General features: G+C 23.8%; 1 protein-coding gene across 4 annotated transcripts in view; it reads left to right on the forward strand.

Moving 5' to 3' along the window:
• The window catches only part of LOC129606259 (echinoderm microtubule-associated protein-like 2), an 86,966-nt gene that overhangs the window by 49,041 nt on the left and 18,394 nt on the right, over positions 1 to 19,531 (forward strand). For 3 of the 4 annotated variants that reach the window (XM_055516475.1, XM_055516476.1, XM_055516478.1), the window contains exon 2: positions 19,192 to 19,470. In XM_055516475.1, coding sequence (XP_055372450.1) covers positions 19,192 to 19,470 — 279 coding nt within the window. Of the gene's footprint in view, positions 1 to 15,316; positions 15,504 to 19,191; positions 19,471 to 19,531 lie in introns of all 4 variants that reach the window. The other variant, XM_055516477.1, reaches the window with a different exon arrangement.

Consider the following 19,531-nt stretch of genomic DNA (forward strand, 5'->3'; position numbering starts at 1 on the left):
AGAGAATCGAGTCGCTTGATAGAAGAACCCACTCAAACTATTAAATGGTAATTTTTTCATATTAGTTCATAAAAGACACTTTGAATTTTTGAAATATTTTTAATACTCAATGAAATCCAAGCATCATAAAAGAACTACTAACCAAGGTGCAACTTTTCCCAATTAAGATGTGGAATTTTCTCCTTCTAAAAGAATCGGATCTTGACGCTTAATCTACACGAAAACATTGCAGTTCAATCATTTGAAAAATAACGAGAGTGTTGGTTGTTGATTTTTACTTGTTCCGGGCCGTAAATTTCCAATCGTTTTATAACTTTCATCGTCTATGGCAGTGCTGTCCTGTTCTTGTATATGACACCTATATACAATCATAATTTAAATAACATTTTTACTTGTACAACCTCAATTCTCTCAAAACTTTAATAAAAATTCCAACTTTTAAATGTTTTGATACATAATAAATATTTGTTACGATACAATCAGTTTTTGTATTCTTCGCTAAAAAAAAAGCTCATAATATTGTACTAAAAATTCTTGTGTTATAAATGTGACATTACAATGTTGCAAGAAAAAAATTGTTATAATATGCGATGAAAAATTTCTTGTGAACACAAGTAGCAAAATTACTTTCATTTGCCACAAATAATAACGAGAAAATAATATTTTCATATTAAATTTACATATTTAATATTTAATAATGCAGGAATTTTAATGTTATTCAAAATGATTTATAATGTTTTCATGATTTTTAAGGAAGATAAATTTTTGTACATTTAGTTTTTTGCTCAACTCAACATATGTATGTGGCACATACAATACAAAATTCCAATTTGAAAGAAAAAGTTGTACATTTTGAATATTGCATTGTTTTAAACATTTTCGCACACAATATAATTTTATGAAAAATATTACTCTAATTTTTAAATACATACGTCGTTCAATATTGCCTGAGAAAATGTTATTTTACAATATTAATAATAATTGTAGAGTATAGAGACAATGAAATTCAACATGGCATTTTATTCACCATAAAAATGAATTTAAAAATATACGAGTATATTATAAAAATACAAAATTCATATTTGAGTTCTGTTATGAATTTCTGTTACGTTTTATGAATTTATAAAATTTCGGCTCAAGTATGTAAAATGTTATTAATGAAATGAAAAGAGAGAGTATGCTTTTCAGCAAGAATTAAATAGCACAGTGGCTGTTAACCTTCTTGAATTTTGCACCACAAGATTTTTTCAGAATAACTTCTAATTTCTTATAAAATTTTCATTTTAATTAGATCTTTAAAATTTAACCAAACAACCATCGATGATAAATAATCTACTTTTAATTACTTACTATCACATACATATATCAAACTACGCATTAATGAAAGCATTTAATGGTCAGACACTATAAAGAACAACAAAAAGTCTCGTGAATGACGTACATTTTAATAAATTATTTTAACTGTTTATTTTTTCTGTTATTTCTCAAAAATAATAACTTATATTTTTATTTCTGTCTTGATTATTTTTAGTCTAATGTTTGAGTTTAATTTTGTTACACATATATGTATGTACATGCATAAAAAATTCGTTTCTGTAAGTCAAGACATTTTTAAAAATAAAATAAAACCAAAATAAATAATAAAAGTTTATTAAATTAACAAAATTTGTAATGTATACGAAAATATTATGTATACATACATATGAGTGAGAAATATATTTATGTATGTATGTATATTAATTGTTTACATTAGATATGTATGTATGTAATATTTAATAAATGTATAATAAAAGTGGAAGCATAGGGTTTGAACGATAAAATGCGTGCCATCCATTAATAAATATTTATTATTAAACATTCATGTGCAAATAAGTACATACATTCATATTATATGTGTATGTAAAGTACTTTAGGGGAATAAGACTTATCAACAGAAAATAAAGGTCAAAATTATTGAATTCAAAATAACTAAAATTGCTGAATGAACTCAACATTTTTGTTTTTATTTTAGTAAAACAACGTTTCACAATATGAGACTAACTTCATTGCCTACTTCGACAAATAAACCGACTGATTACAGCTGTTTTAAACTAAGCCCATCTATTTTTCGATTCCTAATTATTATAAGCCCATCTATTTTTCGATTCGGCCGTCATGACGATACCTCGACAATGTTGCAGATGATAAGTTCATATAAATCGAATTTGATTTCGGTTTGATCAAAAGACACACAACTGTTTTCCTTTTTCATCAGTTCTTATTAAGTTTTAGTGTTTGGTTTGTTTTTTTTCAAAAACCATTTTCCTAAAATTCTTTACTGTTATGTAAATGTGAAATTAGCAAATAGTTGAAAATTATTTACATTTAGGCCTTAATGTTCCAAAGTACTGTACACAATATGCTATATATTCCAAGTCGCATGTTTGTATACACACAAGCATAACTAAATAATTATACTCTTAATATATTATTTAATAAAACCAAATAACCTTGAAAGATATCTTGACAATTCTGTAAAAGAACAAGAGTGGTATTTTTCATATTATTTTTTATTTTTCTTTTTTTATGAGTATACAAAAAAAAGACTCATTTATTTAATGAGCAATAGAAAAATAGCCATTTTATATGGGATGGTTAAAATTGAAAAATTTTCATTTTAATTAAGTGATTAAAAGATTTTTGCAATAAAAATATTGAAAATGAAGTTGTTTTTACCAAATGAATAAAAAAACAAAGAAAAACAAATAAATAATTTTGATTTTTATGTTAGAAAAGAGGGCGGATGCTGTAGGACATTGGTGCAGTGGTTTTTTGCAAAATTAGAAAATGAGAATAACACAGTTTATTAATAATATTAATTATTTTATTTATACATCTGTAAAATGTATAATAAGAAATAATTGAATAAAGTTTGTATTTTTATTTTTACATGTATATATATATATATGTGTATGTAAATACTCCGTTTTAATACAAACTTTGCTATAAAATTAAATTAAGTGTAATTTAATGTTAATTCTTAGAATAATTAAATAATTTCTTAGATTATATCATCAAACCGCCTAACATTAAGCATATTATTTATGAAATCGAAAAAATATATAATTTATTTCTATTAAGTAAATTAATATGCAAAAAAAATTTTTTGTAACAGGAAAACAGAAAACAATATCATAGACTAGAGTACGTTGTTAGACTTGACTCATTAAAATTTAAAATCTTTCGTAGAATAATATAAAACAAGCGTTTTTATGTATGAAAGCTCTCAAAAGATTTCAATTAATGATTTTTGTAATTTGCTTTTGAGTTTGTTGATTGACGTGGCAGGTCTAATGCACCCTATTTAGCGCAAATGCGCCGTTTTGTTGCCAATACCATGCCACCATCAAGCCGTCTTTGAAAATAAGATCATAATAGCCAAGCGGTCTTTTAAAGGAATCTATCAATATGATTTTGTACTGTACAATTATCTAACACATTATTCAATTATCTATAACACATCATTTTTAATATTATGGTCAAGAAACCTTGAGTATTTTCCATTGAGTAATTGTATAGTTGCTAGATCACAATCAGTTACATTTTCTTATCTCCTACAGAAGCTAATGAAAAAAATAAGAAAAAAAGAAGAATTTTGTGCTAGAATAAAATTATTAAATCCTAAAAGTATGCAATTTTCATTTAAAAAATTTTAGAATAAAAATATTTTATTTTTCTTATAATTGATAAATTTTCAAAATTGTAAAACAACATGCCACATTCAACTCCATACTTAAATATAGCAATATCCTGGAGTTAACATGAACACTTAATTTATTAAACATAAAATAGAATAAACTAATTTATTTAAATTTCTAATTAAATTATAAAAATTTAACAGTATTTTAATACTCATTTTGAAACCATTTGCATATTTTTTAAAGTTAAAAGAGTTTCTTTTAACGCATACAACTAGTGCGATATTAACTGTTTTAAATTATTCAACTAGATATGCATATATGCATTTAGTTTTTAAATAACTGAGAATTAAACCAGTTTTAAGAGTCAATGTACATTTACTGTACAATATAATATCATATTTTACCGCATTTTTTTCTTTTCAAATATACACACATACGTGTATGCAATTGGCCACAAAGATTTTTTGATGATATTCCAATTTTAGTTTTAAATTCCAATTATTTATAACAATTTAACTGTTTATACAATTCAAGATACAAGTTGTTTCTATTTCATGAATAGAGTGTGTTGTTTCTTAGAAACTGGAGCAAGAAAAAATAAAAAATATAAAAAATAAATGTTACAAATTTATACAAAAATTCAATTGACAATTTAAGTTAGTTAATTTGTCTTACATTATTATATATATGTATTATATAATATATATAGAGAGAGAGATAACTGGTATTTCTATTTTAGTTAATTATTATTTATTGTATATGAAATAGTTTTAAATACCAAAGTGAAAGTAGGCTTATAGTTGTTATTCGTTTTTGGACCAAAGATATTTTTATATCGTTTTAAAAGAAAATTTTAATTTAAATTGTATTAAATAACAATATAGGCTTAGGCTTGTTTTATTCCCAAATAAAAGGCTTTTAACTATTCATGGTATTGAATAATCTATAATTAATTTGTATAATTTAATATTAAATTTTTCCTTAAAAATACAAGATTTTTTGTTACAATGTGAGATATAATATGTAAGTAAACCAATTGTTTAAGATTTTAAAAACTAAAATTTGTTAATTATGGTAGTCCTATTTCAGGTTCACACCATGCTGAACTTGTAATCATAAACATTTTTAAACATAACTCATAACTATTAGAAACTCTCTCCTTTTCATATTACTTATATAGCTTATAAACATAAACAATTTTATTGTTCTTAAAGAGTCGGCGGATTTCTCATTTTTTTTCAGTTTTCAGGAATTTTTTTTTGCTAACCTAAAGAAGCCCTTTTTCTTAATAGAATAAAATTTTTACATTCCCCTCTCGATATAAGATTTATAGTCTCTCAAATTCCTAAAAGTACCATTTTTTTTTTTTAAATTTTTTTTTGTAATTTAGTGTATCTGAACCACAAGCACTTTTAAAATTCCGTTATGTGAAATATTACAATAATCAAATTTTATTTCCCCTAAAAGTATGCAATAATTCTTTATTGAATCAAATAATTTTTGTATAGCCTAGCTATTATTGAGAATAATTTAAGTAGCTAGCAGATTATTTTTTAAATTGTTCAAAAATTTACAAACCATTCGTTTGAACCGAATCCAAGGTTTGCTTTTATCAGTTCTCGCAATAAGTAGTAAGATTTTTTACCATCCGCATTCAATGTACAATTTTAATTAACTTGTTTTAAAAAAATTTTTATTAACATGAAAGTTTATTCGTGGCTTTTCAATTTCTATTCATTTTTTCATTCTTTTTAAATACTGAAACCTAATTTTGTTTCAAATACAAAACTTTTTTATTTTAAACTAAATAAAAGAACTTTTTTTTATTAAACTTACAAAAGAATTTCATTATTGAAAAAATTCTTTTCATAAAACATAAAAAGCTACAAATTTAATATAGTTGATCATGTTAACTGTAAGGTAGCTAAAAAGTTTAACTTAAAGGTTGTCTATATATAACTTAAGTTAGCTGGCGAATCTTCTTATTGGCGTAGTGCTGAACTTAGCTTTGATCAGTATTTTATTTGAGTATAACTTTAAGGCTATCCTGCTTGAGTAAACCTAAGACTATTCACTATTGACGTATTGGTGGAAAAAAAATATAAAATTTATTTATTGGGATAAATAAAAATTTCAACGCGTTAGTAATATTTATCCTCATGGACTTGTGACATCTGCATCTCATCGATATGTTAAAAATTTCATTATAAGCATGTCGGTAAAATTAATTACCTTTAAAATTATCTTTAAAATTAACCTGTATTAAACTTGTCTGCTATTACATTCACATTATAAGTGGAAGAATTACTTTACCATGGAAATTGTCGTAAATAATTTTCACAGTTTGTATGTAAGAAAAGATTCTGTGCCAATTTTTTTCTGTTGTTTTTAGAATTACAAAAATAGCCATTTTTTTTGCATTTACTAAAAAAACCACTTGCAGTCTTTTCAGTATATGTATTACGTGTATTATTTGCTATTATAAATATCCATATACACACGAAACAAATGTTATGTACATGTGTGATCTAAATAAAACGTTGGGGTTATAGTTGAAACCGTTTATATCAGACATTTTTGAAACAATTTAAAATCAACTAGGAGAAATTGCTAAAAAGTGCTAGCCAACATACTATTATTCGTAACAAGTAAAGTAAAAAATAAATGAAAAAACCCATTATAGCGAGGTACTGCTTACAGTACCTCGCTATAATGGTGTGCGATCAGCTGATTTTTAATTTGGTTATAATTTTCGTATATAGCAATTTAATAAAATTGAAGTGCATCAGATAATTTCAGTTTGATTCGCAAACAGTTGTCAGGATTTTGTCGCATATATATAATAGAAATTTGAAATATTAAAATACAAGAGCTAGGAATATTTATGAATTTAATAAAATTTGCTTCTTGGATTATTGCAAAATATTTTAAAATTATATTTTCTATGTTGAATAGATATTTTTCACTGCAAGCCCTCGATATAAAATATCCTTGTAACTAAATGAGCATACTTTTATATACATTCTATAGATATGCACATATATGTGTACATATACCATTCATGTAGATATTATTTATGTGCAATATATGCAGTCATATTTAACATTTTAGGATATTAAATATCTAAACTTATTATATAAATATATACAACGGCATGAATTCACCAGGAAATGTAAAAATACATTCAAAGGAGTGCATTTTTTAATAATGCCAACTTGACTGTACAGTTTAATCCATTTAATTGTGGGTCAAATTTTTTAAAAAGTTATAAAGAAAAAATAAAACATTTATTTTATCAAGGATCAAGAAATAAACATGTAGATACTTAGAAAATAATGAAAAATACTAATTGAAAATAATATTTTTCAGGATTTTAAATTATGCACATATGTATATTAAGTTTTTTTTATGTGTAAGGGTTTTGTACTTTTGTAGTCTTTAATAATTTCTTACAAGGCATTCATGACGTTGACAAAATGTTGTTGTTAACTAAAGAAAATAGTAAAAGTTCGTTCACCTGAAAATATAGATAAAATATTTTAAAAATATAATTTTGAATAAGATTTTCATTTTAAAAAAAATATAAAAATTGGACTGGAAATATTTTATAATATTAGTCAGAATCATTATTTCCACACATCAAACACGAGTTTCTTTGTTTGATTAGATTAAAGTTTGATGAAAGTTTCGTATGTAAGCTAGAAAATGTAGAATGTCATCCAAATTTTATGAGCAATGTTCAATGTATGAACTACGTTGAGTGGATACATCAAAATGCTCTCTTAATGCTTAAGTATGAAAATTTTTTTTATTTTTATTGAATTATAATTTTATTGTACTTAAATATTTTGGAGATTGAAAGTAATACGAACTGCTATTAACTGCACAACTTGATATATTAAAAGAAAATTAACTATAAATATAATTGTGAAATTTCTAATAAACGAGTAAAAATACAGTTGACCATGTGAACTCTGTGATACCCGTACGTATTTACCATCCTATGCGCGAATAAATATGTCACATCTGACTATCGGATATGGCTCTAAGTTGCCATATTACCATATTAATTTATGCAAAATTTCAGTACTGTATTTTCCATATTTTCTAAGATATGGCCAAACTACTTTCGAAGTTGTATGGCACCTACCAGAAGAAGCCAAGAAATTTCAACGACATTTATTAAACATGTTGGCTCTACTAATATGTTTGCTTTTGAAAATTTCATTATAACAGCTTTTATAGTTTCTGAGATATAGTCAAATAACTTTTGAAGCTGTATGGCAGCTACCCGAAGCGGTACTCCGATCATGTCCAATTTAAATAGGGTTCTGGCACTTATTACAATAAATCATTTGTGAAAATTTGGTGAACTTAGCTCAATTATTTTTTGAGGTTATCGTTGGGACGGACGCACGGACGGACTGACAGACAAAGCTAAATCAACTCAGAATTTGACGCTTCAATGTTTGAACTTGTTTCAATGTATCTCGTAATATTATGCCCTCTTGTTGAGAAGTACACTTATGACTACTGTAGAATATAATGTATTCGAATAATGTAATTTTCAAGTGAGAAGAATGTTAAAAGAGCATAATGACTTTCTATCTATACAATAATCTCTTAATAAAATGTAGTATGACTCTTAAGTACCATTTACAAATTACGTTCATACAATGTGTTTAAACATTTTTAAATTAAATATTTTTAACCCTGAAAAATTGATCGATATCATTTGTATTCTTCTTTTGTGCTGCGTTATGTATAAGAAATGAATCCAAAAATCTGGATAATTTCCATAAAGTGACGTACATATGATTTAGTCATTTTTATTTTTAGAATTGCGAGAATCATTCCAACCATTGCAAAAGAAATTACAAGCACACAAAAATCTCTTTAAATCAATAAAGTCGTAGGTTTTGTTCTAGAAATTTTTTATAAATTAATGTATGTATGTAGACATTTTAAAAAAAATGCTTATGCAAAATCATTTTCTTGATTTATTTCACAATATACAAAGCATTTTGTTTTGTAAACTTTTGATTTTTTTTTAAACTTCTGAAATTTATTTTACCAGAAATTAATTATAATTTTTTTTATATTACGAAATTTCTTCCGTTTTTGGTGTCCCTACTATTACTAAATTCCACCATAATAAATTTCACAAATAAAGTAAGCAATGAACAGAAGAAAAAGAATTTTTACGTGTTACACGAAATTTTTTACAATTACATACATTTTTTTTTGTAATTATTACATTTATATATATAGGTTTAATATTTCAATCATATAGGTATTTAAATTTATGTATGCATGTTTGTACCACTATTTAATTAGTAAATTTAAAAAACTTTTAATTTCTGAGCAAGTATTTACATTCAGTTGAGCTTCAATTAAAATCTTCTTCTTCAATTCACTTTCATCATACTTGCTTAAAATCTACTATACAAAAATGTACATACTACTTTTATGTGTATACATACATATGTACATATAAACATTGTATATGAATCTCTAATAAAGTGTTGTTTCATGTAAAATCAATGTTTAATTGCATGTGTACTTGCATATAATATAAAACTGTAATTAAATATAATTTTAGACTAATTAGGTTTACTTATAAAAATAATTAAAGTTCGCAGTATAGTTTCTTAGAAAAATACAAAATGCATTAGAATTTAATGAGTAACTAATGGAGATCATCAATGGTGTGTTTAAAGTAGCAAATATCACTTCAATTTATTGTCATTTTTGTTGTCAATAATATTTGGAATTGTCATTTTTTTTTTCATATGTTGCATACTTACAGGGGATGAATAAAAAATTTAGCACAGCGTTAATTTAATACATTGAATTATTGGAAATTTAATAGGATGTGTAAAATTCGAAAAATTGTGTAAAATTAAAAGCTCCTAGTTCTTTCAGCCTTGAAGAAGGAGAAGGGACTATGAAAAATTTTTGTTCTAATGAAGTACAGAAATAATTTTGTATTTATGAAACAAATTATGTGAAATATTCAAAACAAAACTTTTCAACTTTTCCGTACTGACATACGCCTATATGCTTTTCGCGAAGGAAGTCTTTGCCTTTGTAGGTTTACGGAATTTAAAAAGCTTTTGTAGATCTTACTGCATAACATATTATCAAAATTTCATCTATTTTTAGAATAAAAAAGGAGAATTACTTTTGGAAGGATTAGGTTCAAAGACATGCGACTAGCGAGCACATATGTAAAACTAAAATTAACTTCATTTTTTCACATTTTTAATTTTTAAATAAGAACATTTTGATTTTAAAAATTTAATGATTCCACCTAAAATAATTTTTCTTACTTCCATGTACCTACTTGTTTTTGTAATAATTAAAATTACAAAATTATGTTAATAAACCCATAGGTAATATTAACCATTTTTTATATGTATATATTTTACATATTTAAAGAAATAATTAAATCTTGTAAACTAAAATTATTGTGGTACAATCAAGTAAAACCACAGTAATTATTCTATTTTATTATGTTGCAAACATAAAACATGTAGTTAATATTTATAATTTACATTTATATGGGAGAAAAAGTATAGAGTGTATGTCAAAAGTAATTGGACATTAAAATTAAATTATATTTTAAAAGAAACTATATAAATATTTTAATGATTGAAAAATACAATAATTACAAAATAAATTTTTAGATGGAGGCCTGATAAATGAAATTTTAAGGAAGAAAACTAACTTATAACTTAGGAAATTTTTAACGTGTCTTTTTCCAACTAAAATTAATATTTTTTAGTTCCCTATGTTTTGAAATATCATTTTGTTTTGATGTAAGAATTCAAGATGTAAGATTCAGAAGTGACTGATTTTATTGTTCTCACCTCAGTTTCCCAATATTACCGTTTTTTTTAATTAATTTTAACTTAGAACTTTTTCGTGTATTTACCCCGAGGAAAAACTATTTTTGTGATAAAAATTTTTCAAAAGAGAAAGCCTTTAATGTAAATTTGATTTTTGCCCCGGCTGTAATTTGAACAATTTTATATACGATTTTTGTAAAATTGGTATAAAAGTGGTATCAAAATGGTATAAGTAGTTCGAATAAAAAATTCGAAAAATAATTTGTTTTCTCATTCGCTCCTATTTTTTAATTATATTAATTGGTAACTTTTAATAGTTGGGGTGCTTACATTAAAAATATTATCTAATGCAAGGAAAAAAAAAACAAGAAACAAGAAAAAAACATTATTTATTCTGCACTAAATAAAAATGAAAAATCTTGTTGCAACTTTTGCCTTAATGAAATTGCATGCGATTCGAGAAACAAAATGAAAACAAAAATGAAAATAAAAAAATCACTTTCGTTGCGAAATCATTATTTTTTATTTTTTTCTTACATTTTATTATTTAATTTGTGTGCCTATATGGTAGGTTTTCTTATATCATTTCTGTGTGTGTGTATGTATAAATGTACATATAACTATTATTTAATTATACTGACGAACACGTAATAGTAGGTAATTTTTTTTTTTAAATATTTAAAAATAATATAAAAAATTTGCATGTTTAATTCAATTTAAAACTATTATTATTATTAAAAAAGAACGAAAAAAAATAAAAATGAGAAGTAGTTGAACAAAATTAAAACTGTTATTTTTTTTTCTTTTATAACACCTACACAACAAAATTCCTGCATATATTTTAGCGCCATGTTTTGCACGCCACTGATTTTTTTGTTAATATGTTTGTATATATTAAACAACTATGTAATCTATGTAAAATTTTTGAAAAATAAATTCATGTAAGTACGTATGTACTTGCTTAGAATAAATAAATTTACTTTACAAAGTGTTCCGTAAATGAATAAGAAATTACTTACTATGGAAAAGAAAAGTTTTTTTACTGTTTAGTGATTTGTTAGTCGTTAGTGTGTTAGATATATGTATATATAGTACCATTAATAGTATTGATAGCAAAAAAGAAAAAAATTCCAGATTTTCTGATTCATACTCACCTATTAAAGAGAATATTATAAACATATGCAACAAAAAACTCGAAAATTTTTGATAAGCTTATAAGCGGATGCGGCTATATAGGCAAATCACAAAAGAAATTATACTCTATTGTTGTTGTATATATGCATACATGCATACAGAGACTATTTTATTTCGTTTAATTGAACTTTTTCTAAAATTTTATATAAAGAAATCTTAGTACTGATACAGGATGAGATTGAACCCCGTTTTGAGATGTTAAAAAAATTTCTAGTTCCTCAAAATCGAATATGAGAAAAATATTTTGGGAGTACTTTCAAATCTATTTGAAATTTTACAAAATACCACTTTTATCTCTTTTTGATTTTCAAAAATAATTTTATAAAAAGTTGAAGTTAAGGTCCAATTTTAACCTAAACTTTTGAATAGGCTTTCAATATGGTAAGAATATTTTGTAGTATGACTTTGTACATTAAACACCTTGTAAATTTTCATAAAATTAAAATGTAATTTTTTTTTTATTCAAAATATGATTTTAAAATTTTAATATTTTATTTTTCTTTTTCTATTTATACACCATAAATAATCACAATAAATTTGAAATTAATTCGATAATAAGTTTATCTATCATCGATATTCAGATTCACCTTTTCCTTTACACATTTATTTTAATGGCGTTTCTTTCATCAAATTAGCAAAGCAATTAACTTAATTTCTTCCATTTATGAATATTACATACATTAATTTATAATGTCTATGAATATTATGAATGTTGTTAAGGTGTAAAGGTGGTAAAGAAGTGTTCGGCTTAAATATATACTTACATACGTGCATATATTTCAATAAAATAAAACAATGAGGTTTTTTTTTCTCCACCTTAAATAATTTAAAAGAGAAACAATAAAAATCAATAATTTTAGATTTAATAATATGAATGTGCATTACACGTAATATTCACACTGTTATGGTAAATTTACATATATGCATACATATGCACATGTAATTTATGTTGTGAATGAGCATACCATCTATATTCAGATATTAAAAATTATTATTATCCTCGATTATTGATTTATTGGTGCGATAAATGATGATGATATGAACGAAGTTTATCAAAATTGGAATTGTTTGTCGATGAGTATTTATGTAGGGTATAGTTAAGCACGTATGAAAAAAATTCAAACAAACATATAAGTTGTATTTACTTATGTATATAATGTACTTATAAATATATGTATAATTTGAAATTACCATGCTTATAATTTTAAAGTTAAATTCTACTAAAATACTGAGATATTAGGTGTATATGATTTGTATGAGATTTATTTTCGTGTAATTAGGCATTTTCCGTTTACATATTGTGTATGTTATTATTTTAAAAAGTGATATAAAGTCTTCTGGCGCCGTAACAGTCATAATTGTCTAATATATTGTACATATGTATATACATATATATATATATGAATATACATCCAATTAAGTAAACTTGTAAACACTAAATTTATATTTGAAAAAAGAAAATTAATTAAATTTGTATGAAATTATACGCAGATCATGACGTGACCTTTAATATTTAAATAAAATTTAATTTGATGAAATCTTTTATTAAATCGAGTGTAAAGACTGAATCCTAATATTTTTTTATGTATGTACGAATATAAAATTGAAAATTATGTAAATGAGTCTATATTTTTTTTTTTACAAATATATTTTTTTTATACATGTATCCTTATATATCCATATAATTTAATTTGCAACAGGATACATAAGTATGTAAACATGTAAAGAACATTCTAACACATTTTTTTCCTTAGAACGAGGTAAACGTAGTTCAATTCTATATACGTATGAATTGCATATATTTTCGTTTAGGAATATATACCGTTATTCTTTCAATTATTATTATTCTCTCTGATTCGGATATATTTAATATTTTTTCTTAAATTTTGTACTATAACATAATACGTATATTTTATATGCCATATGTACATATGTGTCCATACACATCTATACTCTATAATATACAACACTCGAAAGTAAATATTATTGTGTAGCAATATTGGGCCAACGGTATTCCATGAAAAAGAAGAAGGATCTACAATATTTAAGCAAATAGTTAAAAATAAAATCAATTCACTATGATACGGTTAATTCACATTTAAATAATAGCAATTATTTTACGGTATTAACTTGATCATTAAATTATCCATGGTTTATGTATGTACATGTAGTCGGTGTTCAATGGTTATTATGCATGTAGAATGGTTTTCGCATATACTAAATATTTATTATATGAAATAAATAATTAAAATAAACTGTAAATATTTTATAATTCAATGAGTAATAGAGAAAATTTGTAGTTTTAAGTTGGAAACTCTTATGAAATTTAAAATATTTTTAAAAATTTAATTAATTCTTAATTTAGTTTAAAAATATTTTTATAAATTTAATCTAAGAGTTTTAAAAATTTTTGAACTTTTCTTTAGGAAGATGGGTTAAGGTAAACCATTTCGTATTCCCTTTATTTTGTAAAACACTGAATTTCTATTATAACTACGATCTCATTATTTATGAAAACTAATGAGATGAATAAAATAATTATTCATCTCATTAATTATGAAAAAATTTGTTTCCGATTTGCGTAAAATATACTAAATTATACTTTTGCATAAGCCATGAATCTATTGCACTTTGATATAAGACTGCAGATCTCGGTCTCCTTTAAACGTAAAATCGAGATACATAGACAAATATTGTGAAAAATAATTTTGAACCTAAAAAAACGGAACTATTTGCTAGCCAGATTATATTTATTTAATGAATTCTTAAATGACCATTTTTCTCTGACAAATTTATTACTTACTATTAGAGTTTTATTTCTATTTAATATTAGAATTTTAATTTTTGTTAAATATAAAATTTAGTTCTGAGTTCATTTTATAATTTTTAATGTTATATTATTTTTTTTTTTAATTTTTATTTTGTTACTTACACATTACAAAACAATATATACCTAAACATTAAAGCTTTAAATTCAGCCTAAATATAAAAAATGCATAACTATTATTACAATTTATTTTTTCTCGAAAAAATATTACCAAAAAATTATAACCGCTTTTAAATACAGGCAGCCAATAAAATCGTCTTAGAGCAAATTCACACATGAATTGAGCTTAGCTTTAAATAGAAAGAAAAACAAAAGAAACAAAAAGCAACAATAAAAACAAAACATGCTTAATACATAAAAAATTTTCATAATTTCCACCAAAGAGAGAAACGAAATTCAGAAACAATAACAACAATGTTTAACTCATCAAAAACAATAATTTTCACTCACATTTTTTACACTCGATTAAAAACACCAAACTGTATAAACTACTCAATACATTTTAAGAAGATAAGAAAAAATTTTTACGAAATTTATTGAAATAATTTTGTTTTATTGTCCATTTTCCGGTTTTTAATTATTTGCCTTTGATATTTTAATTTCTTCTAATTTCTACATATTTCATATTATATGAAAATACTATAAAAATTACATAAGATGAAAATAAAATTTTTTTCTTAAATTTTTACATCAATTTCCTTTTTCTATATTATGCTTTTTATGTTATACAAAAAAAAAAAAAAAAATTCAAAAATTTTTTATAGGAAGTTTTCTGTGATGATTCCAAAATCTTGCATTAAAGTTTTAATAATTGTCAAAATTAATCGTGATATCAATAAATTTCAACAACAATCCCTTCTTCAATTCAAATCAATTCTATCATGATGGATCAAAATCACGCCGATATATCGAACGATGACGATACAATGGCTGGCGTTTATAACGCTTGGAGTAAGTTTTTTTTTTTAGGAAATTTTATTTGTGTTCTTTTTTTCTCTCTTTTTGGTTGTTTTCGATTTTATTTTTTAAAATTGCTTTGTGTTTTTCTTGCGTGTTCAAATGTACTTTTGTTTTTTTTTTTTTTTTTAACTTTTTTGGTGTAGTCAGTAAATTTTTTTTTTTGGTTGGTGTAATTTTGATGTTTTTCTCTCATGTTTTAAATGTGCGTGTAGATTTTTTTTATATCTAGGTATAATATTCTTTAAAAAACCAAAAAAATAATAACAATTCTGAAGTCAAGTAAGTTTTTATGTAGTATCGTTGTTGATTATTACTTACCAAAATAATCTTAAATTTTAGTATTTAATCTTTATTGTTACTTGTATTGCAATATATTATGATGAAATTATTATCTCTTAACTTTTATACCTCTATACCATTTAATTAAAAATTTTCCTTATAATTAGATTTTAGTAGTTACCTTAAATCGGATTCTATTGAAATTCTGGGCAAAAAATGTGTGTTGTCAAAAATTTATTTTCAAAATTTATGCTCAAAATTAATGATTTGCATATATAATTAAAAATATTAAAATTCTGGATAATTTTTATAAAAATAATCGAGATGAAAGCCAACAGATGCTTTAATTAATGTCAATAAAATAACTTGTGACAGCAGGGTTGCCACTAATACAAAAATTGTATGAGCTAAATTTGAAAAAAAAATGCCAAAATCTCGATAAATCCAACGAAATTTTAAAAATCATAGAAATAAAATGAAAAAATATTTAAAAGAGCGTCTATCTTCATTGCGAATATATTCAAAAATAAAAAAGATACCGTAGGGGTAATTTTAAAATTACAAAAAGAATTTTTCTGCTTTTTAACCGAGAAATTTCTAGGGAAACCTTTTTTATTTTTTTTATACAAAGCACGAGTTGTAATTATTAATTAACTAAATAAACCTTCAAATCGACTTGTGAAATGAAGTAATTTATCTTAATAATCAAATTATAAATTCTCAACCATAAGTGTTAAATTAAGTACATAAAGTAACAAAATGAATTGATTTTCATGGCATTCAAAAAGTCAAAATGACTTTTCTTTTATTTTCGTATTATCAATATAAAAATTAATCTTCATAAATAACAAGACGCACACTTGCATAAAAATAAAAAACAGAATTCATCAAATACAAAATTTTATAATACTTTTAAGGTAGATATTAAAATATTTAGACTTCCTTATTTTTTCACTGCAACAATAACGTTCCGATATCAGCACATTGTCAGAAAGAAAACGAATTTAATTTTTCGTAAAATATTTTCAACAAGGTTAACCTGCCATCTTATTATGTTAACATTTTTGTAATCCTATTATAAAAATTTGAAGTTCAAGAAAAAAAAAAGCAAAAATTATTATTATTGTTTTTTTTTTTTCTTAAATTTTTTTCTTTTCATAATTTTGAAACTTTTTGTTGTTTTGGTTTCTTCTTACATTTTGGTAAACAATTTTCAAATTGTTTATTAAAAGCAAATAAATTAAATCATATTTGTCAATCAAAAAATTTTAAAGAATGACAGCTACACAACTATATAACAACAGCAATTTAACTGCTGCTGCTGCTGCTGCCACTGACTCTAAACAACAATAAAAAAAATTACAAAAATTTTTATGCAGTAATAAAAGACAAAATGTTATTGAAAAATACAAATTCGGATTTATGATCAACACTTTGTTTATCACTAATTTGACATCAAACTGCTTGACTAGTTTTTAAAAGGTGAATTTTATCATATTAAAAATTGGGAAAGAGAGAAAGAAGAAAAAAAAAATCATTATTGTTGTCAAGTTTAAAGCCTCCAGGCCAATTAAATATTATAATTGGAGTTAAATAATAATATTATATAACTGCACATGTTCGTACATGTTGTATATTGTTAATCATGACACTGTTTGTATATATAAATATGTGCAGATAATAAACGCACTCACAAAAATTATAATATATGAACACCTACAATTAAATTTTTCTTTTTAATTTGACCTTGTATTAAAAGTAATTGTATGTGAGTAAAAAAGACAAATATATCTGAAACTATCATGCCAATAAGGTAATAGGTAAAAATATTTGGGTAATCTATGATTTATAAAAATAAAAATAAATAAGTATTTTTTTAAAAGTTTGGTAAGCGACGAAGATGGCAATAATGGCAGCAATTGAATATTTGTCAAATTGAACAATTTTAGATGTGATCAAATAATTTTAAAATTGGTTTATTTAATGTTTTTATTATTGATTGCCAATTTGCTAATGTTATACAAACTACAGTAGTTTAAACACATAAACAATTTAATTTTAATTCAATAGTTTTTAGACTTTTCAATTTGACCTTAATAGTATAAGTTTTAAAACCAAAACAGTATATGATTCGAAAAATAATAAATTGGCATTTCGAAAAAAATCAGACAATTATTACAATAAAACTATAATAAATTGATTATATGTGTATGTTATTAAAAATTTAAAATCAAGCAATTAAAGTCTTAATAATTGTCAAATTTGGAATTTTAAAATGGAAATTTTTTTATAAATAGAATAATTTGCCTACCTTGTCTCTTGAAGCAGCCTACAGAAAATTTTGTGATTTTTTTTAATATGTTTTAGTTGTTTGTCAGAAAGAACTAAGAAAAATAATTTTATAGTTAGTGGAAATTATAAAATTGCAACTGAAAAAGATAAAATTATTTATTTTTTAATATGCAATAACAGGAAGTGCTATTTGAAGGGTTAGTAAATAAAGAGATTTTTTTTATTCATTCTAATTTTAACATGCTTTATACATTAGAGATATGCTCTTAGAATCCCGTAAAATGACAAATATGTATTTAAAAAAGAGAATTTTTGAAGGATGGTCATATGGAGACAGAATTTGAAGTTGTCTTAAAACATATTCAAAAAATCATTGTTTAATGCAATTCAAAAACGTGAACCAACTCTAGTATATTGTATAGAAAAATGGGTAAATTCTAACATTTACATTTCCTATTCTTTATTATTTACACTCAAAGCATTTGAAATTTCAAAGTTTTTTGACATCTAAAACTAGATTGTACGAAAAGAATAAGAATCTAAATTCGAATAAGTCGCATTATGAGGTTCTAAATTAAACTGCAATTTATCCTCTTAGAAAACTCTGTAATTTTTACTTATTGTAATTAAAATTTTAAATTTTATATTAAACTTTAACATAAAAATTTTAAATTACTTTCCATCTGTAGCGTGTTTTTTAAATTTTTAGTAAAAATTAATTTTTTTGGGCCAGATTTGTAGATTTTCTATATAACATTTTTCTATTCTTATTGTTTTAAGTTTTATACTTTTGAACAAAAAACCAGTTTTAGTTTTTATTGTACCCTATTTTAAAATTTCAAAATGCAATATAAAAAAAAATGTAAAAAAATTATTAAAGAACACAACAAGAACACGAATTTTTATCATAAAACATGATTTTGATTAAATCCTTGTGTTTTTAGCACCAGTTCTTTCCCCCCTGTGTATTGTTGTAACGTTTAATGCTTACACCTTTATTTAAAAAATAATGTGCTTCTTATGATTATTTTATTTACTTATGAAAAATAAAATTTTTCTTAAATGTTTCATTTTTGTTTTACTCATATACTTCCAATCTATTTTACAGACGAAATGTTGGAGTCAGAAAAATCTAGTTTAGCTGGACGCGTACATGATCTTGAACGTAGAGTACTGACACAACAAGATGAAATTGTATGTCTTCGTTCAACACTTGCTGATGTTTTAAGACGTTTAAATTTAATTGAAGGAAATATTGAACGTAATACAAATTCAACAACATCACATCACTATAATTCACAAACAGATCATCATAGTACATATAGAGGTGGTCGTAGTGCTCCATCAACACCAGCACGAAGTGCACCAGTGCCAAGTTTTAATAGACGTAAGTGTTTTTATTTTTTTAATTATAATATAATTAATTAATATTCTTCAATCCAACTTAA

The sequence above is a fragment of the Condylostylus longicornis genome, unplaced genomic scaffold (assembly GCF_029603195.1).
Source record: "Condylostylus longicornis isolate FDR11 unplaced genomic scaffold, ASM2960319v2 ptg000018l, whole genome shotgun sequence".
NCBI classification, from domain to species: domain Eukaryota; kingdom Metazoa; phylum Arthropoda; class Insecta; order Diptera; family Dolichopodidae; genus Condylostylus; species Condylostylus longicornis.